At 43.7% G+C, this 27336-nt stretch overlaps 2 protein-coding genes across 2 annotated transcripts in view; one reads left to right on the top strand and one right to left on the bottom strand.

The window, feature by feature from the left end:
* The window catches only part of LOC128727216 (ankyrin repeat domain-containing protein SOWAHB), an 86017-nt gene that overhangs the window by 12141 nt on the left and 46540 nt on the right, over positions 1-27336 (top strand). Inside the window, exons 3-5 of the mRNA XM_053821102.1 lie at positions 2707-2739; positions 2813-2917; positions 21196-21210. Of these exons, the coding sequence (XP_053677077.1) occupies positions 2707-2739; positions 2813-2917; positions 21196-21210 (153 nt within the window). The remainder of the gene's footprint in view (positions 1-2706; positions 2740-2812; positions 2918-21195; positions 21211-27336) is intronic.
* On the bottom strand, positions 5574-7153 carry LOC128727217 (uncharacterized). Its single transcript, XM_053821103.1, has 4 exons — positions 7043-7153; positions 6433-6680; positions 5877-6294; positions 5574-5801 (listed from the first exon to the last, which is right to left on the bottom strand). Exons 1-4 carry the CDS (start codon positions 7119-7121, stop codon positions 5731-5733), a joined length of 816 nt encoding a protein of 271 aa, XP_053677078.1. The 5' UTR covers positions 7122-7153; the 3' UTR covers positions 5574-5730.

Raw genomic sequence — 27336 nt, 5'->3', positions numbered from 1 at the left:
GCCTATGGAGCACCGTATGCTGCACTTTGGCGTCTTTTTGTACGAGCATCACATCATACTCTGCCGTTGGCTATTGCAGGCGGCATATCGTTGCGTTCATTTGAATGATGGAGGGTGGCACGACGTTTGAAAATGTAAAATGACTCATGGAAAAGGTTATTTAGGAGTTGAGTTAGAGCATGAATATGACAGCAGTCACTGGTTCGGGTTAAATTGCATATTTTTTTACTGCTTTGTTTACATTTACGTTGTGAAATGTTTGAACTGATATAAAAATCAGCTCGGTGTTTCGTATAAAAGAGATTAAAAAAAAAAAAAGACATCCCGTAAAGAGAATTCAACCTGTCGTTTGTTTCCTAAACGATTTAATGTAAATTTTTAGAAGAAATACTCAAAACAATGTTAATTTTTGGTAACAATTTTCTATTCCTCCTCATCGCCATTTGTTGCCAGGGGTGTACCATACCTCAAAAAGCACTCAATGTTTCCAACAGTGCTGTAAGGAAATGGTGGCAGTGAATGCCAATGGTGATGACGATGATGATGATGATGATGCCAGCGGAACTGTAGTCATTCACCCAAACATGCTCTTCATTAGTCCCCGCGGTAATATTGCCGGTACAGGATTCGATGAAGAACGGTCTACCATGCCAGCGTTTGGGAGCAGCCACAACCCCACGACCGTCGTGCGCTCGAGCACGATGGATATCGTACGGACACAAAGTCTGTGAAGGAAGTGTCTGAAGCACAAAGTGTGGCCGTACGCGCAGTGGAGGGCGGTGCTGCGACTGTCATGAAAAGGAATTACATTGTGGGGTACCTTTGTCTAATGAACTGGCGTACAATTTCCACCTTCACCTGCATTTCGGCAACATTCATCTTGATACGGTACGCAGCGCAGGATCGGTATCCGAAGGTGGAGATACGGCTAGGTCAGCCCACTACCACCGCCCACTGTTGTTTCTCTACCAAACACACGCTGCGCATGCCACATATACTGTGACATCAAACGATGGACGATGGCGCCGAGTTCGTCAGGTACGGTTCAGCAAGAACTCAACAAGATGGCAATGCCCAGTGCCAGTGCCAGTGCCAGTGTAGGGGATTCAATATGGTTGTTGAACGAAAATCGTTCTTTTTTGTCGTCGTTAGCTGCTTGAGCGATGGCTGGGGATGGCGTTGCGCGTTTCTAGCTGGAAAAGTTTTACTCTGATAGTAATTGCGGTATTGGAAAGTTTCAAACATTTGTCGCTATTGTCGCTTGAAAGTTAAACACTGTCATCGAACACGAACACGGTTTCATCAATACTTTTTTTTTTCAAACTCATCAGGTACAAAAGAGATGATGAACAGAATGAGATGGAAATGTAGATATGATAGATTCCATTTACCATGTGTAGCGTTTTATACATGAAATTAATCATATGGAATATTCGCTCATGCTACTTTTGCAGGGTTAGCCGTAGGTTTATGCATTTAAAGCTTGATAAAAAAATGTTGATTAATTTATTACTGTTGTTACTGGCTGCAGTTTTAATTGCGGTTGCAACTTCAAAATCACTGCAATACGATCTAATTCGAACCGATTCACATAATTTGTATTTCTAGCATTTTTTCAATAACTCAGTGATCAAACAATATATCTTAATAGTATCAATATTGAGTGAAAGTTTCTTTGTGGGAATTTATATATAAACTTTAAATAAGATTTGTTGAACATATAAAAATGGTAAAAATATTTGTTCCTTATCAATTATGATTTCAATTAATACTTTGAATTTGTTGCATCAGTAATTTATTAATGCAACGAATGTTTGAGAACTACAAAACAAATCAATAGAATGCAAAATTATTCGTACAAGTTTCATGTGTCTATCCTAACAGAGATTGCACTGTAAGCACTGATATAGCATTCGCTATATCCATTCCCTTTGATTATAAACTACATCATATATATGTTTTTGAATCATCGAACTTTTGATCGATGTTGCATAAATGTTTGCTCTTCAGTGTTTTTTGTGTGTGTATTTTCAACAAAGGCATGTCCCGTTTGTGCTTTGCGCCATTCAACTTGAAAATGTTGAAACGTGAAAGTAAAATCAACAACCATGCAAACAAATATTCAAACTGACCAATATCTTAATGGTTTTACATGTGCTATAATCAGTATCCATTGCCATCGGGATGCCGGCGATGATGGCGTTGACGTCTGCGATGGCGATAATTTGAGGCAGTGCGCTGATTTTCGTTTAGCTGAGCTGCACCGACTGCTGGGACGTTGTAGGGCGAGCTAATAATATTCAACTTTTTATGGTTATTGCTGCCATTTCGTGTAAACGCAGGAAAGCGAAATAATAAAAATAAAAGCAAAACTTTAACAGCATGTTTAAACCTGAACCACTGCAATTGATTTACAATTTGTCGACGTATGCAAATGAAATGATACTCTTTCGGGCCGTGGAAATGCGAACACTACCGCGGCACCTTTCGGTAGAAATGTGTTTCTGTTTTTGTTCGGCTTGACTTATCTCGACGGTTTTGTACAACGGTTGTATTCGTTCGTCTGAAGCAAATCTGTTGCGCGAAGTTTGATTTGATTTATGTATGATAATTTCACCTTGTCGAAAATTTGCATTTTTGTGTTTGTCTAGATCCTTCGTGACGTGCGCGTAGTATTGATGCAATCTTTTGTTTCTTTTTTTTCAGAGCGCCGAAGAAACGATCAACGCCGAAAATTTGGTAAGCATATTAGGGCTCGTGTATAAAATCGGTAAAAATGTTTCTAAACTCGACTTTACCGTCGTATGAACAGCTTCAGCATCCAAATGCCAAGGAATGGTTAATAGCAGCCGCAAAATGCGACTATCAACTGCTGGCGAAGCTGTCTACCGAGCATCCCAAACTGGTGACATTGCAGGTAAGTGGAACGATGAAACGCCCCCTAAATAGTCCGTTTGAATATACTCAATCAATTTCAATGGCCCGTAGCCCTAACCACCAGCTGCGTGATGCGTTTTATGGTGGTTAAATGGCACGGCCTGGGCGAAGGATTTCAGTGGATGAAGTTTGTCACTTGTGATGCACCTGATTGCATGCGAAGCATGCCAGCATGCATTAAGTGGTATCGGAACCATATCGATGTTATATTTGTGTGGCGGTCACTCGCTGAAGCGCATACAATTAAACTTGTCATGTGCGTTTTAATTTATCGCACGGAAATAATATATTGTTTTTCTGTGAAATACGCAATAATCATTCGCATAACAAATGATATAATTACGTCCATTTAACAGCTTATACGTTGAGTATCATTATATTGGTTTATTCGATTATAATTTATTTATTTCATTTATTGGAGATTTTTTATTGACATAAATATGTTTAAATATATTTTCCTCTATATTAAACGAAAAGTTATGGTCAGTATTTACTCCAGTGTATGCTTTTTTTTACTAAATAAACTACCGAGGTTCATAAAAATATCAGTCACACTGCACGCCGTCTGCGGCAGCATGTTTTCGCTAACATCCTTTTCCCATACATGTCACGATTGTTGACAATGATGAGCAGTTCTGGCGACATCAATCGCTACTGACGCAAAGCGATCATGCCACTGGTGACGGATGAAAATTTATTCCGATGGCACGTAATTCCAGCTATTCCCCCGAAACTGGCCTGTGGATTAAAGTGCAAGCCGCTCATCCATGATAAGGACAAGCATTGGCATTTCAGTATTCGCGGAATGATTGAGAATTTAAAAATCTTCGTACGTCATTGCATGTTTTTTTTGTCGTTTTTGCTTGGAACCGCTTCTCGAAACTGCACGGGAATGCTCTTTCCAAACCGAATGCAATTGTACTGGGCCTCATGTCAACTGCCGTCCGCTTTTCAGCATCCGTTTGAACGGGTAACGGTGACAAAACGCGTCCATAAGAGGTGCCCGGCAAAGGTCGCTCCCAATGGATCAGTATATTTGTCCACAATGCAATAATCATTTAAAATAATTGATGTAAGCGGTGACAGGTTGGCTCCATTTGCTGGTACGTAAAATGATCCGTCGTCTCACTGGTGCTGGTCTTGAGAATCATAACGAATGTGGTTAAACTCGTTGATTTTCACGACAGAAGCTAGATCGAAAATATCGAGCAAGGAAAATGATCACATTCGAGCTTGCTTAAAATACAAATTATATTTTTACACATTTAAATAGCTTTTAAGTAGATCAATTGCGGTTTGAAATCGCTCTTTTATATCAACTTGCGGGCTGCAGTACATTTTTTTGTCAAGAACTTAATCCCCCCGAGCGCACATAGTTGACGTTAACTCTTTTTTCTTCCCAAGATCCGCACGTCATCAATGTCACACAAATTGGGCCGTAAATATCTTCCAGCTTCCCGTCATCCGGGCAGCGCAGAGTGAAGCAGAAGGCGCGCTGTGAATTTCAAACCAGGCTTTCCTCCCGGATTGGTTTGTCATTCGTGCGGCGCGAGAAAAGCGCCCGAGAGAGCGTCAGTTGACGACTCAGTTGGGACTGTAAAGGCGACCAAACCGCGACCGAATGATTTCCATGCGGTGTTCATATCGTAAATTAGCTGTGTCGCATATCCTCGGCAGGCAACGGTCCTGGGATCCGTTGCTGGCGGTCGACTTTTCCCGGGCACGTCTTACATGTGAACCGCGTTAACGTCGCTGAGTGACGTTTCTAACGATAGCCTTCGGAAATAATGCAACCACGCACTGGCATACACACGGTGGACGCTTCCGTAATTTAGGAACTCTTGGTCCTGTCCCTCTCTGTGCTCCCACACGCCGTTTAATGATGGCAATGAAAACCATTTAGAAGCGTTCACGCGCGCGCGTTGTTGCTTCTGAATTCTTCCAAGCCGAAGGTGATGCTGAGGAAGGTGACAAACAGAATAAAAATACTCTAATTTAAAGCGAGAAAGGGGAAAGCAAATTTATCACTCGTTTACTACGACGGAGCTCCGGTAACGATCTCGCAAAGAAGCAGGCGCTGGCAGGTTTCGAGCGTCGAGTTGGGTTGAAGTGTTGCTTCTTGGGGAGGATATATATATTTTAAAAACAAACATCAGTGATGCATTATTAGCGCCTCGCTCTGGAAGCTGCCCAAGCCGGGGGGAAGCACGCATGACATGATGGGAATGAGTTATGGGAAGTAAGGGTGTGCCGTATGATGAGTGCCCAAAATGTGACGATGAATAATTTTGTTAGGGAGAGAACGATTTCGAGGCCACCCCCTTCAAGGCACGTCGGGTTAACTCCGTTGCTTTGACACGTTTGTCTTTATCGGGAGGATTCGGTGGATAATTAATGCATTCTTAGGCAAATTATTAGTACGTACATAAAAGGGAGCTTGTCAAGGTAGCGCGTTTCGACGGGTTTGAGCGATGACACTTTAGCTTTGGCGTGAAGCGTAGCAGTAGCGATTGTGAAAATTAGTACGTACACGGCGGGTACATTCGGAGCCATTTGCTGGATGCGACACATCCACACGTGAAGGCGTGAGGCGTGTGTGCGCAAGGAAAGAAGGAGAACGGACGATGATTGAGCTATTCAGCGGCGATTGCCTTTTATGTACAAACACACACATACACATACACACGCGTATCTACTAAGTAAGTATTTAAAGGATCACTTTTTCGTTGCTCGTGCACTGGCACTCCCCAAAGAGCGAAGGACACAATCGGTGGATGATTGATGTTGCGCGTGTCACTTGCTGGAAATTTCACGGCAACGAACAGTGGCCGATTCCACGGCGCCACTGACGGCGTGTCGGAAGGCTGGAAAGCAAAGCATTAGCAGGCGCATTAGGCACGATCGTTACAAAACGCTTTGTCGAGCGGAATTTGTGTTACCATTTTGCTCCAGATGGGCCAACCCGGCCGCCGTTGATCCGGCAGGACTCGTAACGTCGTCCTTCAGCTGTCCCGGATGGCGTTCGGTTTCGCGAACCAACTTACCGGATCCGAGCACCGTTTGTGATGCCAATCGATAGGCTAGATCACGTGGTAAACCCATGCGCACAGCTCCATCAGCTAGCGCTTCAATCATGACGAACACGTACGCCGGTCCACTGCCCGAGAGGGCTGTGATGGGATCCATCATGGTTTCTGAGACTTCCTCGCAGGTGCCCACGGCTTGGAAAAGGGCCTGCGTTACTTTGCAGTCATCGTCCGTTGCGGCTGAACCACGCACGTACACGGAAGCGCCAGCTCGAACCAGTGCGGGCGTGTTGGGCATGACTCGCATCACGCGAGCCGAAGATTCCAGCGACTGCCAAGGAACGCAGAGCAACAAAAAAAAACCAAACAAACAAAAAAGATAGGACCATGAGATCCGCCTTATCAGCGATCGGTTCGATTGTTTTTCGGCTGGCTTATCATGCAGGCACAAGAGGGTAAATAATCACACATTTTCAAGCTCGCGCAACGTTACGCCCATCGCGATCGAGATGAATAGTTTACCGGCACTAGCGGGACGGACGGCTTGCAGGACACTCGAGACGACCGCGGGTTTGACGGAGATGAAGATGATTTCGGAACCGCTTACGACTGGCAGGTTCTCGACGTACGTCTTCGCACCGAAGGACTTGAAGGCTTCGATGTTGGCGTGGTCCGAAGGATGGAAGCTAGCAGTCATGCTATCGCCACGTGTAAGCCCTGCGAGTAAATCAACGAGTTGTGTACATCTGGTTGTAATATCAGTTTTCAACCGAAGTCCTTGAATCGAAGTTCCATCATCTAAACGCTGTTCTACCTGGTTTGAACTAGACAAACTACGTACAACTGATAATACATTGAGCACAGAGCTATTTAGGGCAAGTTTATTTTGCTCCAGTCAAGTGAAACGCTAGCTTGCAACCTTCTCAATGTGTATAGCTATTTTTAGATTCACTTGTGGAAAACGGTTAACGATCACATGAGATTACTAAATGTTGCTCGTTTTTTGGCTCATACGTACTATTTAACGAACCGCTATCACCTTTTGTGCGATCTGCTTAACGAGCAGATCTACGACTTACCAGCGGAAATAAACCCATTCGCCATGGCTTGAGCCATCTTGCCGCCTCCAAGAAATCCTAGTTTTAAAAGTTTGCTCATTGCTAGACACTTTCGTTTCGCACACGGTTCAAAAAATGTTGCACTCTAGCTGAGCGCTCTCGGTAAACTAGCGCTAGATTTGGGTCTATGAAAAACACTAACACTCTCGACTCATGATGAGATAGTGTCGTTGCTGTAAAATCTCTGTTATGAAATGCGCCCGATCGCCGATTGCCAATGCTGGCTTATCAGCTGTTTCTTCGAGCTGATATGATGCTGCTCGTGACTGGAGGCTACGAGGCTGAAACGGCTTATCAATGCAGCACGTTAAACCAAAGGTCTAATGTTTCACTCTCGTCCCCGAGCCGAGAGACACAGTGAGTGTAAACATTCTGGCTTCTGGAACTGGAACTGGCTCCGGTGGACGGTGGTTGTTGCATGTGAAACTTTTGTGCTAAAGCATGCGTGTGAATTTAAGGCACCCTGGAGCAATTAAGCTGAATAAACGGCACCAGGCACCGGAATACGCCCAGAAGATCATAAAGTATCTTCCACCGCAACATGGCGCCCTCGTGCCACCGCCTAATAGCTGCGCGGCCAAATGCAAAAGGGTAACAGCTGGAGATGGCGCACTTAAGGGGATTTACGCACGCATTTCGTTTAATTTAGTTTATATTATACCACACGAACTTAATTTAAGTGTAAACGCACCCATATGGTACTGTGACATGTTTTAAATGAATCATAAATAAGCGTGCCCCCTTCGCGATTGCGTAGTGCTGCTCGGCTTGATCAGGAATTGTCTTTAAATCCTTGCCGCTGGGAAATGAAGCGATATTTTGCCTTCTACGTGACTGTAGCTACAGTTAGATTGCTATTTTTATACAATTTTGTTTTGGCTTAATTTATCAAAATAGGATTTGTTTTCTTTACTCTCTTTTAACGCTTTTATCAGGTAGTTTATGTTTCGGTATGTTTGTTTTTTTTAAATATTGCAAGCATAGTTTTTCTCGGTTTTTGCCTTACATCCTTCACTATGCTGCATAGGCATTATGCGATGGTAAGCAAAATTGTTCTTTTCTCGACACATGTTTCGTGATACGCGAGCTAGCAAAAGGATCACAACAGGCCCCTTCCGTGCATCTTTTAGGACTTGTGTAACATGATCCGGTTCATAACGCCCATTTTTGTGTTAAAATACGATACCCATACACGGCGCCTGGCAAAACCCTTCGCGTCTTTGTCGTCAGGATCATCATTACAACCATCGAACTCCTCAGTTGTATCCTAGCGTAGAACTATCGTCGGAAGCATCTGTTTACAAACATGTTGCACAATGTCAATAGCTAAGTCCTTCGGTAGGCTGCAGAAGGTTGCACGCATTACCCGACCACTTAAGCCAAAAGATATGTGCCCGCCGTGCATTCCTAGAAACGTGGCGTTTGGCAGTTGAGTGAAGGACACTTCGTCGGTCCACTTGATCTGTGCGATTGGTTCTTACACAACGGGCTAAGCAGTTACGGAGTGCCTTATTTATGAGAAAGTATCCTGTGTGCAGCGTGTCACTTGTAATTGAATAGGTTTTTCTTGGAAGTTACGCTGGATTTCACTTCTAACCCTTGGCAAATAATTGAGTGATTGCTTATGATAGTGCAGCTGTCTTTGGTTGAAAGCTAATTAGCTAGAAAAGAATTTTCATTGTGGTTCTCTGTATTTATTACCAAAGTTTTGCGGGCAAATATGGGATTAGTAAAAAAAAAGAATAAATGTCTTATCTTGAGAAAACAAGTGTAAGTTTTGTACAATTTTCCATTATAGAAACTCTCCTCGCTTTTCCGAATTGAAAAATGATGTTGTGAGAGTGTCACGTTTTCCGAAAGTCGAAACGAACAAAAAAACTCAAAATTAGATGAGAATTCGCTGACAAAAATACAAGGCACTTGAAATCTGTAGTGTTGCATTAGGGTCCTTGGGTCGTCCTTCGTCCTGGCTGACGTTTTGTGGTACGAGGCATGTGTAAAAAACAATCCCAAAAAACCTAACCTCGACCAAGTGGTGTGTGACTTCGCATCTTCCACTCAGCTGAAGTGTAAGGTTCAACAGGCGAACGGAGTCGTTGGGTCGCTTGTTAGCTGAGGGTAGATCCTCAAGATTTTCACAGCGTTCCACATGCGTTCGTGTTCGCCACTTGAGAGGTATGAAAAATGGACCACAGCTTCTCAGCCAACTGGCCGCTCCTTGATCCTTGGCAGGCGTTGTATCTCGCTCGCTTCAAATGGCCAACAAGGCTGCGTTCACGTTGCGTCTGCTGCCCACGAAAACGCAAATCCGTGACATTGGTAGAGTGCTGCTGCGTGCGTGCTGCTTCTTCATCCCGTGCCTCTTGGTAGCATTGATTCATGGCATTAGCACAAAACTCATAGGCTGCGTTGGCTCTCTTCCGAGGCACAGAAATTGGATTTGAAATAAACACCACGCCTGCGACGCCTGGCGCTGCTGTGGCAAGTGCGAGAGTTTGAGTGCATCCTGTATAAAGCATAACATTAGCATACGAGAAGAATGTCATGTTAATATGGTTATTTCTCGGTATTTATAATATACGAGTGGCGCTTATTAAAATTTTCCTTCGCTGAAGCTGCACCATCCGGACAAGGCAAGGCGGCCCAGTGCCGCGTGTCTGTCGTGTTGTGTCACCCGTCTCCCGGCCAAGTACCGGTCATATTCCGCCATGCGGCCGTTTTCGGCGGATGGCGAGTGGGACGAGTGGAAAACAGCACATTTTTAATATCCACGTACCTACACGTTGGCTCATATGTTTTGCCATATCACTTGTACAACAAATAGACGTTGTCGTCGGGCACACTCTCCGGAGCTAGAACGAGTGTCAGACAGAAAGAGAGAGATAGAGAGAGTCGTGAGAGTCAAGCAAGCAGCACAAGAAAGGGGCATTGTGCTTTGCTGCTAATACCTCTGCTCGGTGCTATGCGTGGAACATGATCCCGTAAAGTAGACGTCAACGAACACAATGTGCTTACGATCATTAAGCAGGCGCGTTTATTCGTACGTAGTACGTAGCTGGCGTTTGTGATGAGTACATTAAAATTCATATTCATCTTTTACCAGTTTCTTTCCGAATTGCTTTCCTTCCTCCCTTAAGACGACGGTGCAGTGTGTTTGGCACGATTGGCCCAGTAACGCCAAAGACGTCCTGCTGCCAACTGCGAATCGGAGGGGTTGGAAGTCATGGAAGTCACGGAGTAATGTCCGTACATAAATGTTTATTACGAGCTATGTTTAATATTATCAAAAATTATTAAATGTCTTCAGTTTAATGTTGGCGCCCATTCGGTGGAAGACGGTTCCGAGTAGGGCGTAAATGAAGTTCCTTCTCAGAAGTGTCGTTAGCAGGCATCTCGTGGCGTTCATTAGGAGGACAGATTTTCCCGTTTGGGAAATGAGTTCCGTGGAAAATGCGTAACCTTTATCGTGCAGCTTTTTTTTTTCTTGCTTTCGACGGAGTGATAAAAATCGCAACGACACATTTCCGTGCCGGTGTGGAACCATGTGTGGTGTATTTTTGGAATTTATTCCTCTCAGCGCAATTTGAGGAACACTGCTATGGTTTATTATTCGAACAAAACGGCTGTAGAATGTTTGTTGATAATTAGAATAATTGGCTCAACCCTTACGGCGTGGAAAAATGAGCCAAAGTTATATCGGTATTTTTATTAGTTTTTTATTTGTTTTTTATTATTAGTTTTGTTATTTTATTTTATTAGTTTATTATAGTTTTTTATTATCATAATAATAATGGTTCCTTAATTAATTAGATTTTTTTCAATGGGAGATTGCTTCAAATGTGTTAACATTTTACTCGTTTCACGGTTATATTTACTTGTCGTTCTCTCAGTAAAAAATTGTTATCAGAGGCTTTTATTTTATCTGGACATTTATTACTTAAATAGTTACATAGTATTGGCATGTTGGCATTTTCGTATTCTATGTTTTTTTTTCCAAAATATGATAACAACGGTTCTCTTCGCATAGGTAAATTTATGTCCTTTTATTATTATGTCAAATTATGACTAACACTTTTCAATATATTCCATGACAAAAATGTCATACGTATGTAATAACAAACAAATCAAATGAAATGGGTGTTTCAATACATCTGCATTTGTAATCACAATGTTTGATTAATTTAATTTATTTTATTTCTCAATAAAATTATTTTGTTTGATAAAAACACCATAAATGAACAAATATTTTAAACGTAACTTTACTTTCATTCTGTAAATGTAAAAATGAAAATGTTATCCTTGAAGCATATTATAAATTATCACACTTATCCTAAAGTATGTAAAATGTTTAAAACGAAATTTTAAAGAATAACCATCGTTTCCGTTTTATATTCGCAAACCATGCTTGTAGTTTTGGGTACGTACGTTGGGATCTACGAATATCTCATATTAACCAAATATTCGTTAATATCACTATGATATTCTTGGGAACTGATCGTAAATGCCTTTTAGTCTAAGTATGTACCTTTCCAAAAACATAGGCATAAACTTTTCTTTCTTCAGCCCCGTTGCTTGCTCTTTAGCTTGCCGTTTGGTGCGAATGAATGTTGACCAATTTATATCCGTAACCGTTGCTCAATACAAATAAAATGGTCACCTACAGCTTCCGGTTCCGGGCAGGGAAAAATTGGAAACATGGGCCTAGCAGCCGTCCTTACCGATGCCGCTACCATGCGACAAATATCTCTCCGCCGAAAGTATCGCCCCGTCTTTGGGTTCTATAAAAAGAGCACCGGGCAGGGCTGTGTTCGGGCGGCTTGTTGGTTCAATCGAGGGACAATGTACCACAAAAATTGGTATCCGAGGCACTAGGTAATGAATTAGTTTTTCGGCCACGCCGTAAACATGTTAATAGATATTAGGGTGTCAGACGTGTGACAGCTTCCAACCAATCTTGTGGAAAAGTCATTTTTCTCCACCACCAACCGGGGCCGGCCGGGTTTTCTTCTTCTTGCGTTAAGTGTTCACTCCGAAGGTTTTTGGGGCGCGCGCCACTCCAGTGTCGCTTTTCCCGAAGGGAGGTGCAGAACGTTGCAACGAACAAAAGATTTCGGCTTAAATGGCCTTCTTTGTGGCCTTTCCGTGGGCCTTGTGCACATACATCGATCGATCGATCGATTGCATGCATCTTACGCTCTCCTACGCTGTTCGAAATCGGAATTATTTTACCCGAGCCAGTCGGCCTTAGCCAACATAAATTGCCTGTCTTAAAAGCGCCCGGGTATATATATATTTACTCTAGCTGGCTGATGGCGGAAGGCTGCGTAGAAAAACAAACAAAAAATGCCGGACAAAGAATCATAAGAAAAGGAAAGGTATAAATCAAACCAGTCCGCGCGCGGTGGGACGTGTAACTGTTGGATGACAATTTTTTCCCGTCCTCCCGTACGGTAACTACGTTCGGAATGAAATTTGCCGACCGCTGCTTGACATGATTTGCCTGGGTTTGATGGAGAAGTTAGCGTAAGACTGGCCCGTGCGCTTGCCGCGCCTGGCTTCTTCGAACGCTAAGGTTAAACGACACTAACGACGTCGAGATATGTGACCCGGCGTCAAAGGTGGTCCAACTGGAGCCGACCACAAAACTCCCGACGACTGTTGTCCCACCGTCAGCGTTGATATGCCCGTGAACCACCGCCGTTTAGTGGGCAATAAGGGATCAGAAACCGCATGAAGCGTAGCGTAGCGGATGACGACGGGATCACGCTTGAAGCGCTTGATGTCGATTGCTTGGCGCCATCTGCTGCACTTTCGACGTGGCTGCACTCTAAACAATGGGACCCCGACAGTCCATCAAGTCGTCATGCGCGCGACAATGATTAAGATGACACTGGACATAATTGGGCAAAAGGTATGGTGGGCCGCAAGAAAATCGGACCGAAAATACCAAACGTGGATCGAGAACAATCCGCGGCGAAATGCATTTCGTTTTTTTTTATTTACCCCCCTTTTAAAGGCTTTTTCAAGGAGCCTAGCTGCGCAAAAACGTTTCGCTTGTCAGTCTGCAAATCGTCTACAGTGAAATTTCGTTAACGTCAATGGTTTTGTCTGCGCGGGAACTTACAAAGAAGGACCAATACGAAATGTGATTATTCTAAAAATTCACCAAAGAATAGTGGCACGTTTTAGGTAAATGCATTTAGTCTAATAAAATACATTCAGTCTAATAATAATTATTGTACATATAATAATCCTGAATCAATTCCTAATATTAAAGTATGATGAATCTTCTTTGGAAAAACCTAACGAAACATACTCATATTACTGGTTCAAGTTTTAAACGAGCTCAAGAATTTAGTCTAAAAAATTCGCTTGTTAAAATGCTTGTTATCAAATGCCTAATTTATAGGATCCAATTAGACTAGGGAACAAATCAACAAATAAAATTAGACTAAGCCGTATCTGTAGCTCTATGCTCAGCTCGAGACCAAATATAAACGCGGAGATTCATTCGGAAAAGTTTGCGAATTTGGGCTTCGTTCGCTGATGCATTCCTCGAGTTTTGTGAATGCATTAAAAAATCTCTAACCCGCCAAAATCGCCCAGATTTATGTTGCCTATTTCGTGCCGTAGTTTCTGCGTACATCCGCAAGCAAAGCTGCCATAACGACGACCGTTGGTTCATTTTGTGGTAAGGGCATTCATGGGAATGGACCGTCAAAGTCTCGTAGCCTCCTGGAGTTGGAAGGATACCGTGTCCAGGAAGTTGGAAAGAAGTCCCCAATGAATCGGCAACCGTCGAGCAGCAGTACGAGCGCAGTTGAAAGATTGAAAACCGCTTGAACACGCCGAGCGATTATGCTGTTGTTGTGTTGAAAAAGAGTCGTTCGCGTGGGTCGAAACCGGGTACGACGACGTGTAGCTAGCGCAGTTTTGCTGGAAGAATTCATTGCCACGCACGTACTGGTGATTTGGTGGTTCTCGGGTGGCATCTTTCGCATCCTGCTGCAATTCCTCAACCGGCACCGTACGGTGACTAATGGCCGCAGAGCATATCTTCATTGGAAGCTGCTTAGCCCCTCGCTGGGGTGTTTTTCGATCCTGGAAGGAAGGACGACGCTTGGTTCGCGTCTTTTTCAGGGTTCGAAGGGAATGCGAAGGTTTGAGAGATACGGCGCAGCTCAGCGCTTCGATTGGGAGGAGCTTCGCTACCGAATGAAATACGACAGTTTTTACGGACGGTTTGTGTGGATTACACAAAACGTTCCACCGTCGGATTTGGGGCGGTATTCGATTTGGATCTGGTCGTGAGGAGGAAGATGGTTTGCCAGTGGAAACGCACACTCGTGCAGTCGTGCAGGACGAGAGTTTTACGCAGCTTTGATTGCCTTTCGAAACGGGATACCTGAAACGACGGAGCATTTCTGTTCATCAATGTTTCGATTCCCCCGTTCGAGCGTTGGTTGCTTCTGTGCGAGCCTCGCTACGGTCGCTTTATTGTGAATAGTGTGGGAGCAGCAAACTAGCAACGCATGAAACGAAGCTTCAGATGCGCGCTATCTGATGTGGAACTGAGCGCGTTTACCGTCGCGATTCACGCTGGTTGATGGTTTTGTTTTCCAATTCGCCAACCCTTCGATAGCCCACCGGAACGTTTCCGTTACGCTGGTTACTTCAAAGCCTCTGCAGTCCGTTTCGTTTCGAAGTTGGCGCAATTGAAACCACAATTGGTCGCTGGACATGGTCAAAGTTGCAAGCACAAAATTGGGTACTGCATACGCATATTGGCACAATTGCTGGACAAATTGTTTTCGAATAAGCTACGAAATCTTGGGGAAAAAACAACATTCAAGCAGCGTCCGTAATGCACAAAAATATAACGAATATAAATAGCATTTTGTGTTATTTCTAATTTTCCTGCTCAAGGAAATTCGTGTGAAGCAAATAAAAATCCTTATGTCACCATTTGATGCTCTTTGCAAATGGAACTGCAATGTAAATGCAACCTCTCCGGTTATTGGCATTTTTCGATTGCCTGCCAATTGGCCGCAGCATGCAAAGAGTGCATCGTCAACTGCATTGCACGAAGTGCCCCCGAAAAGAATCAATAGAGACGTGGCATCGGAATCGCGGAAGATCCATTGCCGCGTGCGTGAGGAAGCAAACCCTAAACCGCAAATGGTCCGCGCCGATGTGTTCAGCTCGGTTTGCAAGGACCCAGCCCCAACAACGGGCCCTTCGGATGGATCGTTCAGCACACGATCCGCAAAGTGGTCCCGGTCGCATGTTGAACGCCCCATGTTTACGGAAACAGTCATTGATAAATTAATAAATTTCCCGATTCGGTTGTATGGACTCGGGTCGGTTCGGTCGAGCCCGGTTGGTGGGAAAAGTTTATGACCGGTTTCCCCATCGATTCAGGAAGAGCATAAGCGTTTCGCTCGCACTGTTGTTTGAATCTTGCGTATATGGCCAAAAGGGTCACCTCCACCATCGGACCGTTTCGTGCGATGCGGTCGCGGTAACGATTGCCGAAAATTTCAAATTGAAAAAGATCGCCTCGAATTAAAAGGTTTGGTCGTACTCGTAATCGAAGTAAATTGCGGATAATAAATTTAAATGCTGCCGTATTGACCGCTCGAACCGGAACCAAGCCCCCGGGAAGTGTGTCCTGCTCGCGTGAACGCCTCACGGGCGAGTTTCGCACCGCAATAAGCCGCAGAATAAACGCTGCCAAACAAAGCGAACTGCAGCTCTTTGCTGCTGCTGCTGCTGCTGCAGTCGGGTGATCGATGATTATTGCAATGCCAACTGAATGGCGCTCGTGCAGGTATTTACGAATTTTGCCCGCAAACCGTGCACGGTCTCAGTATCACGCTGATGCCACCGTTTGTGAGAGTGTGTGTAGTGCGGCACAAGGGCTACCGAAAACGCCTGTTAATGATTTAATGTGATGGTTCATTGCCGTTGTGGAATTGAAACGTACCTCATAGGCTCGTATTGCTCGAGTAGTTGAGTACAGCATTTGATGGAAATTGAACATATTGCTGAAAAATTGATAATTAATTGTTGAATTCTTTGCGATATAAAGACCGTCAAATAGGCTGTTCTGCAATCAGATACAGTGGTGGAAAAATTATGCAATATTTCTCGTCAAAAATGAGCGAATTAAAATAGAAGATGTGATAAGTTGATTCACTTGACCCATGGCCGAACTCCAGCACTGGGTCATGTGAGATACGACTGCCGCGTCCAGCTGCTGGGTAATGAGGAATTGAATGAAAAATAAATGGACATACAAAAATTAGAACAGATGAGCCACGCTTGCACACACTAGCTAGAGACATGCTACCTAAGCAGCGAGACTTGCCGTCAGTCGCGAGGCACACCAGAACCGAAATGATTTATGCGATGTTTGAAGTAAAATATAGCGTTCGCATTTCGGTTTGGTGGTTAGGCAGCTTTTTTTCCCCGATTTTTCGCTCCCACCAACAGCGCTCTTCTCGGTGTGCGAGATTGTGTCTCTCGTTCTCGCTTTTCTTGGCGCAGAGTGTCCATTCATTGGATTTTTCCTTGCCGTTCGTTTGCATATGGCTTTTTTTCTTCTTCTTCTCCTGCTACTTTGCCCTACTGTCGTTCGTGCTGGTGCTATTGTTGAACCTATTATTCATAGTTTTGCTTTTCGTTTTCGCTCCCGATGTTTTGTTTCGTTTTCCACGCCTTCAGCTTTCTTTCTGTGCCGCCTGCTCCGCGTGCTGTCCAAGAGCTGTCTTCTCGTTGACGTTGGTGAACATTTTTCTTAAATCTTATAGCGGTGGATTTGCTTTTTTTTATATTCGTTCGTTGTCCATCTCTTTCCACCTTCTATCGTGCGCTGGCTGCTGCCGTCGATGTTCGCGGCTAGTCAAGCGCACCCTAACGAGAATGAATCTCGCAAAGCCGCCGCCACTAAGCCAACTGAGATACCCCGAAACCAGCGTAGAAAAATCGGCCCAAGCTGAGACCCCCGGACACGACGACGATGACGACGACGACGCGGGAAAACTTTGTCGTTGGAGGCTGTGGCGACTCCGCGACGGAGGCGTTGGTGGTCCAACAATGTGAATGATATGCGTGTGAGAAGCTGGGAGTTGGTTTATTAGATAAATTGAGCATTATTTATTGCCCTGGGTTCGGCTTCGGACCCGGCTTCTATCGCGTCTACATATCATCTCGCAGCTGAAAGTGCTTCTGTTTCGCTTGACGCTCGTGAAGATGAGAAATGAGATGCCAAAGAGCTGGTACTGCTGTTGCGTTGGCTTACGTGAAGTTTGTTCGAGGTGTCCGAAAAAGGAAGAAAAAGCATATAAACATAATCATGCAAAATAAGTGTATTTGTAGTGCAGGTATACTACTTAATATGGTGAAAATGCTAGTACATTTAAAAAACTCAGTAATTTAAGGTAAATTGGAATCTCAATTTAACTCAATTTATTTACCTAAAACATGTACATATGTTTGGGTTGCTTCAAAAGTAAGCAAAGATCATTGTGATTTTTCAATAACTGATTACAATAGAAACATATTTTAAGTTCTGTGGCTCTTTCAGTCAACTAAAAAATCGGGATAATTAGGAAAGACGCAGAATCTAAACTCAAAATAAAACAATTGATATGAATCGAACGATAGCCTGTAAGATATCTCTACTAAGTGCGGTCCCAAAACTAGCAAATGCAAAAAATTTGAAAGCAAACGGCGCTGCTAGTGCGATCGATCATTCGAGGTGACCATTTCATGCCATTTAATGTATCGTGTCGCTGAACAGCAGCAAAAGCAGCAAACGAGGGAAATATTTATTATTTACATATTTATCAATTCCCGGTAGCCATGTTTTAAGTGGCAGCTAACTACCGGGGAAATTGATTTTCTGGCAGTCAAAGCAAAACTCAGTAAATTATCTTTTCTTTTTTCTTTTTGTTCACGGAACCATCCTTCTCGGCAAACTCGCTTCAGAAGCACTCGTTCTCTTGCCCTCACCCAAAGTGCGTCGTTTTCTCCTGACAAAGACTCCTGAAAGAGGACGTGTGCGCACCAACTAGTCGCTAAATGGGCACGCACGATTGCATGAGAGAACCCGTGTGCGATGGTTCCTGTTTCATCGACGTGTGCATTGACTGCGGTCATGATTGGAAACAAGTCCTTCGGGGCATGGTCGCGCACAGTTAAGATGCTGCCACTGTGTAAAGCGATCCGCGGTCCCAATACCGACGGGGCAAATAGGATGGAGTATAAAAATAATTATGAGCGGTTTCGGTCGCTGCCCCAAAAGCGTCTCCAGGTCCGATTTCCCTTGGGTCGGATAGAAGGGGTGGTCCAGCATGTGCTTGCATGTGAAAAAAAAATCGAGGTATTGGCAAATAAATAACACGTGTACGGTGAGCGGGAGATATATATCCCTCAAATTGAAATACAAACAATTACAAGTCCTAAATCGATTTTCTTTAATTAAGTCTCCCAACTAGTCTGGGTTGGTGCGGTGGTTGTCTGTGCCAGGAGACGACCGCCGTGGTGCTGCGCGTTCGGTGGCGTTTGATGCTAAATATTACGACGGGGTGCGTTGGTGAAAAATCCATTTCCAATATCAAAATGCCCTCGGAGTGTGGGGACGACCTCGTATGGGCGAGATGTTTTGCATCGCCTTGTTGTGAATATTACAATTGTTTCGTTTACACGTATTTCTGCTGCGTGCGGTCGTGCTCGGGTTAACCCTTGCATCTGATATTTCTGATTTAAAAGCTCGATCTTTTAAGCATTTCTTGGGTTCCTGTGAATTTCATTGAATTAAATCGTTCGTTTTGTAATAACGGGAACGTTTCTATATCTGGCTCATTTTCATTCCTTTAAGACACTGATTTTCTGCGAAACGATCTACAAGACTGCCGTGCATTGAAGGGTTTAACAAGTTAAGCAATTGGTGGGCTGGTTTCTTGCTGCATCCTCTCCTGTCAGTTTACAGCCAGCGGCGTGGCGAAGGCTCTTGTTAGCAAACACCTTGCACCGGGAGTCCAACTTCTCCCCTTGTAAAGGAGAATAGTGAGCCCCCGGAGGTCGTTGTGCGGTCCTGCGGAAGATTGCTGCTGTACAATTGTTCATCCATTATCTTTGGGCTTAAAGGTGGAATGCACGGCAGCGGCATATTATTAGCGGGGCTTTTGGTTCAGCAGGATGCACTGCCAGACACGCATAACGAGCTCTCGAAAATGGCCGAAGGCAGACCAGATTCATACAAATAACGGAAAGTAACCCAATGGGTCAATAGGAGAAACGTTCGAATGCAGATCGCATGGTGAAGTGATTTAACGTTAAAAAATCAACAAAAACGTCAGAAATAAAATCCGTAGCAAACAATATCGAGTGGCTCGAGATGCGAATTATTAATTAGTTGCATAAAATGTTGCACACGGAAAGGTTAGGCCCGTTTTCCAGCAATCCAGTGGGCTTACGGTTATTTTCCCGATAGATTGAATAACGCCAGCGTATCGCAACAACACCGAGCTGAATGGATGCTACACTGAATGGTGGTTAACACCGCCCAAATTAGGACTAATTGACTGACTTTTTGTGCTAAATCGAGCATCTTGCCTGCCTGGTTTGTAAGCAACTTTGCCTGCTTTGAAAGCGATCCGCCTCAAAAAAGTGTTGAAATGTGTCCGATTTTGTCGGTTTTCCATTCCGTTCCGATGCAACCGGTTGCTTTGTTTATCACTCTATCTGGTGGAGAAAAAAAGGCTCCCTAAATCTGTATTGTAAACCCATTATTAGGTTGTCTGAGAGCGAACACCTTTCGTGCTTTATCTGCCATCCCATTATCACGCTAGCTTCTTTGCAACAATGTTGCAATGCATGTCAGTTTACAGCACCACGGGCGTCCTCGTGGTCGGGAAATCGTGTCAAGTCTGTTGGCGCTTAATGAGAGCTATTGTGCCAATTATTTACTCTAATGAGTTCGAAGCCGTGTTTTGATTTGTTTTGTCCTGTTTTTGTTCTATTTCTTGTAAAATAAAAATCTAACGGTATTTTGGTAGAAGGCGCCCATAATTGTGTTTGATAATCTATTTATAGGTTCTTTTTTTATAAATTAGATTTAGTTTTTGGGTATTTTATCGAATTGGTATAATTAAAACTTACATATCATTGTTTTATGTCCAAAGATGCGTAGCTGCAATTCTGCATTCCATCTTTGCAATGTATAGAAATCAAGGTTGTAAGAAATCAACATTCAACTGCAAATGGTTTAACTGTTCACAGAGTCAGCTGTTTATTTTTGGGTTGGAAATGACGCCAAACGACAGTAAACATATTTTTAGCTTGCCCAAAATGCCGTTGCACCAAATATTAACGCAGGCACGGTACACCAAAATTCCTACTAATTGCTATCAGTGCATCAGTTTTCTTGTCGTTCTAATTGAAAACATTCTCTCCGCGAGCGCTCAGCAGCACTGCTTGCGCACTTTTGCTGCTTGCTATAATGCGGCCCTATGTAAACACCCGGGCTTACAATTTACATTCGGTCTAACACGACGTTAAACATGATGAACTCTATACTACTACCCCCGTGTCCGGCCGTGTTGGCTGTGAGGAGGGAAATGGATCGAGCCGAGCGCGAACCCTACTAGCAGCATATACACAGGGCACAATCTCTGCACCCAGGATCTGCACCCTTGCAACAAGGCTTCCAATTGGAAGAAGACTTACAGAGAATGATCGATAAATTATGTGCCTCGTGACAAACTAGCAGTACATTAAAGAACAACCGGAGGGTGTTCCAAATTGGGGCTTTTTAAAATATGTTTGACTATTTCCCATAACTCTTACCAAATACGATAATATGAATGACTGTAGTCTCCAACGAATTTCAGACCTTAGAATTTAACAATTTTAACGGTAGATTGTGAAATTCCGAAATCTGTTACCGAATGTGTGTTACAAAATGGCTCATAAAATGCGCTTTTATTATCTGTATGCATCGTAACGCTGACATTTGCCGCGAAAATGTTGATTTAGGCAGCGAAAACGATCCGCACTCGGTAGCGTGTTTTCACTTTAGCACGACAACCGTCCAACACCGGTGTCAGGATGCATACACGTATGTAAGTGTCAATTCGCTACGGTATGTCACAGTCGATCAGCCTTCCACTTGCGCTCGGCTCTTGACTGGTATGACACGATGTTTGTTTTGTCATAAAATTATTAACATCCTGGTAAACTTGCACCGCTGATTGGCCGTCGTGCTTCCCGCGAATTTCTATTTTTAAAGGTAAATTGGAAGCGTGAAGACATGTTTATGTGGGCAGATTAGTGCACGAATCCCGTACGAATGGAGTAGCCGGGTTTTTACATGCTCGTGCATGATACGGCAAAGCGTAAAATGGTAAATGATCATCAAAATCATGCCAAATATAAATTCCGACAAATCATTATTCGGAGCAAACGGAGTGAATGTGAATGATGATGTCTCTATTTATATTTAGTCCAGGCAAACGGTACGTCTAATCCGCCATTAGCATTATCATTATGTTTCGGAATCAAGAACAATTTGCTGGTTTTTTGTGGAATAATTTCTCCAGCATATCTTGTACTCCGCAGGGCATCGTGTGCTGGTACTGTTATTCGTTCATCCCTTTTTGTGCCTTCATTTCGTTCTCCCCACAGCCAGGCTTGTTGGCTGGTAACGCAGCTAGCTGCTCGAATTTTACCACTGCCCAAGTCTGCTGTGGAATGTTACAGAAAAAAGGATATTTTTATCCGCAAGTGATGCTGCCAGCTAAAACACGTTTGCGCTACGACGCTCTTAATTTCTCTTGTGTTTCATATCTGTTTTTGTTTTGTTTGTTTTGTATTCTATTGTAGCTTCGGAATCATCCTTGTTTCTGGGGATACATTTTACTTTCTACAGTCATTCCTATTGTTGCGCATAACGCCGGTACTCAATGCATAGTCCAATGTGGATGTTTCGTTTTTTGGATCTTTGTTATCGCAAGCAAACAAAAATGTTGCCGTACCGTGGCTAGTAATGTTTCTGTCCTGAAGGCAAAGAGCACGTGGCCCTTCACGGAGTCGTCCCCCGTTGGCTATGATATTAATTGCATTAGTTACCTTCGTTTTGCGATCATTCATATGTTTCTCTTCTCTCGGGATCTATAAAAGTTTCCACTTGGAAGTTTTGCTTTTATACAAACGGAGTAACATAATTGAACGCATCTGTTTGACTATTTGTAAATATGTTTGTACCGTTTTTTTTGACAGCAATTACCTGCAGATTTTATGTGAAACCAAATTTGAAGAATTATTTCTTTTGTACATGAGCTCCACGAGAACCAGTCACCATGTCGTGCATTTAATGGCTTTATTAGACAATCCTGATGAGCTCATATGAACGGTAGTGACGCGGTGGGCAGCACTCTTGAGTTTAGTAAATTATGCGTAATTAGCTGAATTAATCAGGCATTAGGTATCACATTCAAATGTAGCCTTCGCCAGTGTTTGTACTTTTTTGTCATAACATTTGAAGTATTCACCGTGGCGCTGTACACACTCAAAAGGCGGGCTAGGTCGTAAATTACAAAACACACGAGACCAACAACAAGCTGAAGCTCACACCACCGTCACGTTTGGAATGCGTTGAAATATGCTCCGTAAGAAAATTTATTGTTTTACATGCGTACTGCCGGAGTGCGTTTTTGTGAGGGGGTGTCACCCTGGGACAGGGCGTATTAGGGTGAAAGAAGTCTCAAAAAGGGGAGCCACACAGGGAGGGTAGCCAAGCGACGGGATAGTGGAAAGTGTGTGTGTGTGTGTGAGAGCTGGAGTTTTTTTTTCGTGTTCTATTCACACTGCACTGGCGCTCATAAACCACATAAAAGCGGTTCCAACCGATAATAAACCGTGCGCCGTGTTTTTCGATTTGATTGCGGCATCGTTTAGTTCGTCGCGCGGTAGAAAACAACGGAAAAAACACATACACACAAGAGCTGGAAGATGCTTAATGCATTTATGGACGTGCCAAACGGGAAGGGAGAGAATGCTGTTTAGACAAGATGCGCCATAAAATTATCTATATGTCAAACAATTTTAGATAAATGAGGCTAAAATACGATCTCTGACACGCGAGATGATAAAAGCTGATTTACGTCTGTGTTTCGATGAGTTCATGCTTTGGAAATGGGTATGACAAAACAAGAGAAAGCAAGGAAGAGATAGAAAAGGTGACTCACAAAGCTGAAGGTAAGCATATCAGAACAGATTCTGCGACACTTGATTTTAAATGCACCAGGAGTCGGTGCATTTGTTATAATTACTACACGGATGCATAAAGCTTAATTAAACGAATGCGCGCTGCATTTTGCATCATTTTCTGATCGATTGCAACACGAAGGCGTTTGAGCAAGATGGGAGCAAAGTTTTTTTTCTACCACGCGCAGCTATGTTGTATTTATATTTGGAACCAAATCAACCATCTCTAGATTGCGACATTCTCCCAGTGTGTGGTCGTCGCCCTCGTGGATCCATTTCGTGGCTTAGAGGCACGACTTTTTGGTCACAGATTGATTAAGCGCTCGGCGGGCCAAGGCAGTAAAAATGAGTAATTAGCCCTTTTTTTTCGGGGCTGTCACTTGTCTTCTCGGGGTTTATGCTCCTGGCGAAAATGGGGGAAACGCGATACAAGGCGCGCGGTGCAATCTCTTCCTTCGACGCGGGCTAGTTGCGGCGAAGTAGTTCCGACAAGACAAGGCACCAGAAATGACGGTAGCATTTACAACTCATTCACATGTGAGGGCTTCCTTCAGCGCAAAGTCGCCGCACAGTGGAAACGGGACAGCGAGCACCATAAACCGAATGAAAAACATGGTGGAAATGAAAAAGAAATACACCACCGGCATAGCCAAAAACTATAAGACCCAAATGCTGCCGTTTATCATATTTTTTCCAAACCAGTGACGGAATGGGAAGAGTGTTTAACTGGCTGAACACATGTTTTCAGTTTAGTGATACAAGGATTTCTATTTCGAAGTTGGGCAGTCGGGAGACATGAGAAATATGTTGGCGTAATCGGTCTTCATCGGCTCGTCGGCGATTGCCAGCAATCGCTACCGTCCGAGCAACAATCGTATGTGCTATGGTCCGGTGCACAATATCGAAGAGAAAAAGTCATTTCTTTGCGATATCGGAGCAACGTTTTCTTCGCATTCAACCAAGAGGAAAAGCATTCGATGTAGCAGAACTAGCGCAAAATAAGAACCCTTCGCGATCGGTCTGCTCGTTAGCTCGGATTTTCAGAAGGGTTTTCCGTTTTCACGTGCGCTTACTGCTAATTAACATACTCTTTCCACTAATCCGGTAACGCTTTTTTTTCCCACACCAAATCCTCCCTCAAGTGGGGACGCGCGCGTGGAGAAGATTTATACAAAATTCTTCACATTCCGCACCGTGTGCCACATGTGCGTCTCATCGTACCACGCCACACCAATAAATTAGATTAATTATTTCGTTTTTTTTACGCCCATTTCGGCTCTCGCGAGTCTCCGGCATCATCGTCGCTGCATTTATGCCGTCGCTGGCGACTGATACGCCAACTAGAGAAGACACCTACATGGACATTCACAGTTTGTCATAAATTAATTTGCATATTTCTTCGCTCTGGGCAAGAAAGCTGTGCAGGCAAACAGGCAGGGCATTCTTTCGTTTGCTCCTTTTATGCTTCCACCTTTCATTCATTCGCTCAATTTTCGTGCGAGTCTAATGTGCGGATAACCGGGGCGGTCCGGAAAATTTCTAATAAAACGTTGCAGATATGCGCCTTCTTCCGCGAAAGTCGAGACCCGCTCGCGAAGACGCTAGCGTGTTGGGCCCTCGTCCCGTTGGGTTGACGCGATGCTAATTACTGAAAATCCTTCATCCTTGTTATGGGGTGGCACGATAACTGACGGTGGTTAGCAGTAAATCCGGCGGTGAGGATGATAATTTTAGCAGTGAGTCGTGCGACTGACGCTTCAAGGTTCATTTCCACGAAAAATTGATGGAAATGGAGCTGCGCTGCTGCTGCTGCAGGAAGGCACGCGTATTGTCATCGTTTAGTGGAAATTCGCTCGTCTGCGATATAATGACAGCGACGACCACGGTTGGATGAATTGCTCGTGAGGCCTTGCGCATCCTCGGCTACGGTGGCTCGTCAAAAAACGTATCCATCATGCAAGGTAAGCAAACGAACGAACGCGCGAGCAGATGACATGAGCTGTTACGTTTTGTTTGCAATTAAATTAACCGGTAAAACATAATCATCTCGCGATTCCACATTCTACGCGTGCGAAAATGTGTGCACCGTTCTTATTGGGTTTTATTTGCGTTGTTCGGGTCTGGCTCTTGATTAGTGTGAATGACTTTCACGGATTGCGAGGTGTGAGCTCGTTGTTTGTGCTTATTCTGTTTGTTATTTGAAATAATATGTAATTTGTGTTTTTTTTTCGAATAACCATTTATCATAGTCTTATAATTAAATTTAAACTCAAAAGAAACCGCGCTTAAACAAGTAATTGAAATAGTTTCTCCCGCAATTGGCAAAAAGATCCGCTTTTGTCGTCGACAACCATGTGCCAGGACCGTGTGCCGTTTTACATGGCATTAAAGTTTTATCAGCAACCAAAGACCAGTTGAAAGTTTTACAGTCAGCTCGAGCTCGAAAAGAACACACACGAAAAAAATCTATCGCTTCGCATGGCCATAAATTTTGATTAACCGTAAAGATTAATAGTGGGAGATTTTAAAAGTTTCTCTCTTTTTGTTTTTTCATTACTATTATTCGGCTCTAAGAATGTAGTATACGATGTAGCCCGGCATATGCTGTCCACCTCCGGTCCATTGCGCTCGCACCATCCACCCGTCGATGCCCGGTTCGCTGTTGCCCTACCGGCGAAGATTGGTCATGTTCTGTGGCGCACGGGGCTACATCATTTTTGTGCCGGAAGTTTTCACCGGCACAGGGGGTAGCCGGCAATTTCCTGTCCGCCTTTTGGTTGACCGCAGCGCTGGAGCGCTGGAAAAAGTGCCTTACCCTGCGAAAAGGGCAGCGAGAGTACTCATCGCAGCTCAACTACTCCCCGGTGGCCGATGGTCGAAAAAGTGGTCAGTTTTACCTTCTGGCCCGTCGCTACCGTTACAAGCTACATTTCGTTTCGAGTCATTTCTCCCCGGCTCGGAGGGAGATGAGGATGCGTTAATTAAAGCGGTCAGCCCTGTGCCCGGGGTTTGTGGGAGTTTATGTGAGCTGGGCAACGCTCGAGCTGCTCCCCGGGTCTGATTTTAGTTCTGCCGTGTGCCGGAAAAGTGTGTGTGTGTGAATGTGTGTGTGCGTGCGAGACGAGGGTGGCATACATACGTACATAGGGGGTGTGTGCAAAAAAGTTTCGGATATTTATGAACACAGGAATGGTGTTCGCTTCATTTGATAATGAAAATGTTTAGTGGGGAAAAGCTTTTTATGCAAAAATTAGAATTATTTCCCGCCGGGAGTTGGCATCCCTCCCGCAACGTGGCCATGCGGAAAAAGCCAGAGTAGTGCGTACGTGTGGGTAGGCGTGCGTGTGTTCCCTTGACATGAAATACACGACCGCCGAGTATAGGACCACAGAAATATGGTTGTTTATGCAATGTTCCAACTTTGCTACTAACCCTTAACCCCAAAAGATAAGCGGCAGAAATGTGAAGGCAAGAGCTAAGCATCTTACGTGGCTAGCTTATTATTTAGTGCAGTTTTATTGAATTGAGAATGCTTTTAAATTGTAGCCTTAATCGAACCCTTTTACTCAAACCCTATTGGTGAAACATGTTTAGCTAAATATACCCAAGTATTACCACAATATGCAACATTAGATGCATCTCATGAAAAGCAATGTCATTTAAATCAAAATCATTATATATTCATTGCCGTGGATAATGTGTTAAAAATGATCCAACAATCTTCGTATTGCATCAGTCAATTGTACTATACACTGCGATTCAACAATTTTATTATAAAAATCAATTTTCCTATGAATTATAGATTTTTAAAACTATGAACAAGCATTGTCTCACAGAAAAAGGGCTCGTTTGAATTGCTTAATCATAAATGTGTTATATCATCAATGTTTTTAGGGTATATAATGCTTATACAATAAGTTTCTTGAGCAAAAGGTTTTGATTATCATTAACAGTCTACATTTATTTAGCTCACTGACATAAAA

The sequence above is a fragment of the Anopheles nili genome, chromosome 3 (genome assembly GCF_943737925.1).
Source record: "Anopheles nili chromosome 3, idAnoNiliSN_F5_01, whole genome shotgun sequence".
NCBI lineage: Eukaryota > Metazoa > Arthropoda > Insecta > Diptera > Culicidae > Anopheles > Anopheles nili.
This window is presented reverse-complemented; position numbering and strand designations above follow the sequence as displayed.

What these genes read in the sequence shown, in the direction of transcription:
- LOC128727217 (XM_053821103.1), bottom strand. Translation starts at nt 7,121, where the DNA reads ATGAGCAAACTTTTAAAACTAGGATTTCTTGGAGGCGGCAAGATGGCT. An exon ending in CGTTGCGCGAGCTTGAAAAT is followed by an intron (nt 6,295 to 6,432) that starts GTGTGATTATTT and finishes GTTCCTTGGCAG; the next exon opens with TCGCTGGAATCTTCGGCTCG. An exon ending in GGCCCATCTGGAGCAAAATG is followed by an intron (nt 5,802 to 5,876) that starts GTAACACAAATT and finishes TTTGCTTTCCAG; the next exon opens with CCTTCCGACACGCCGTCAGT.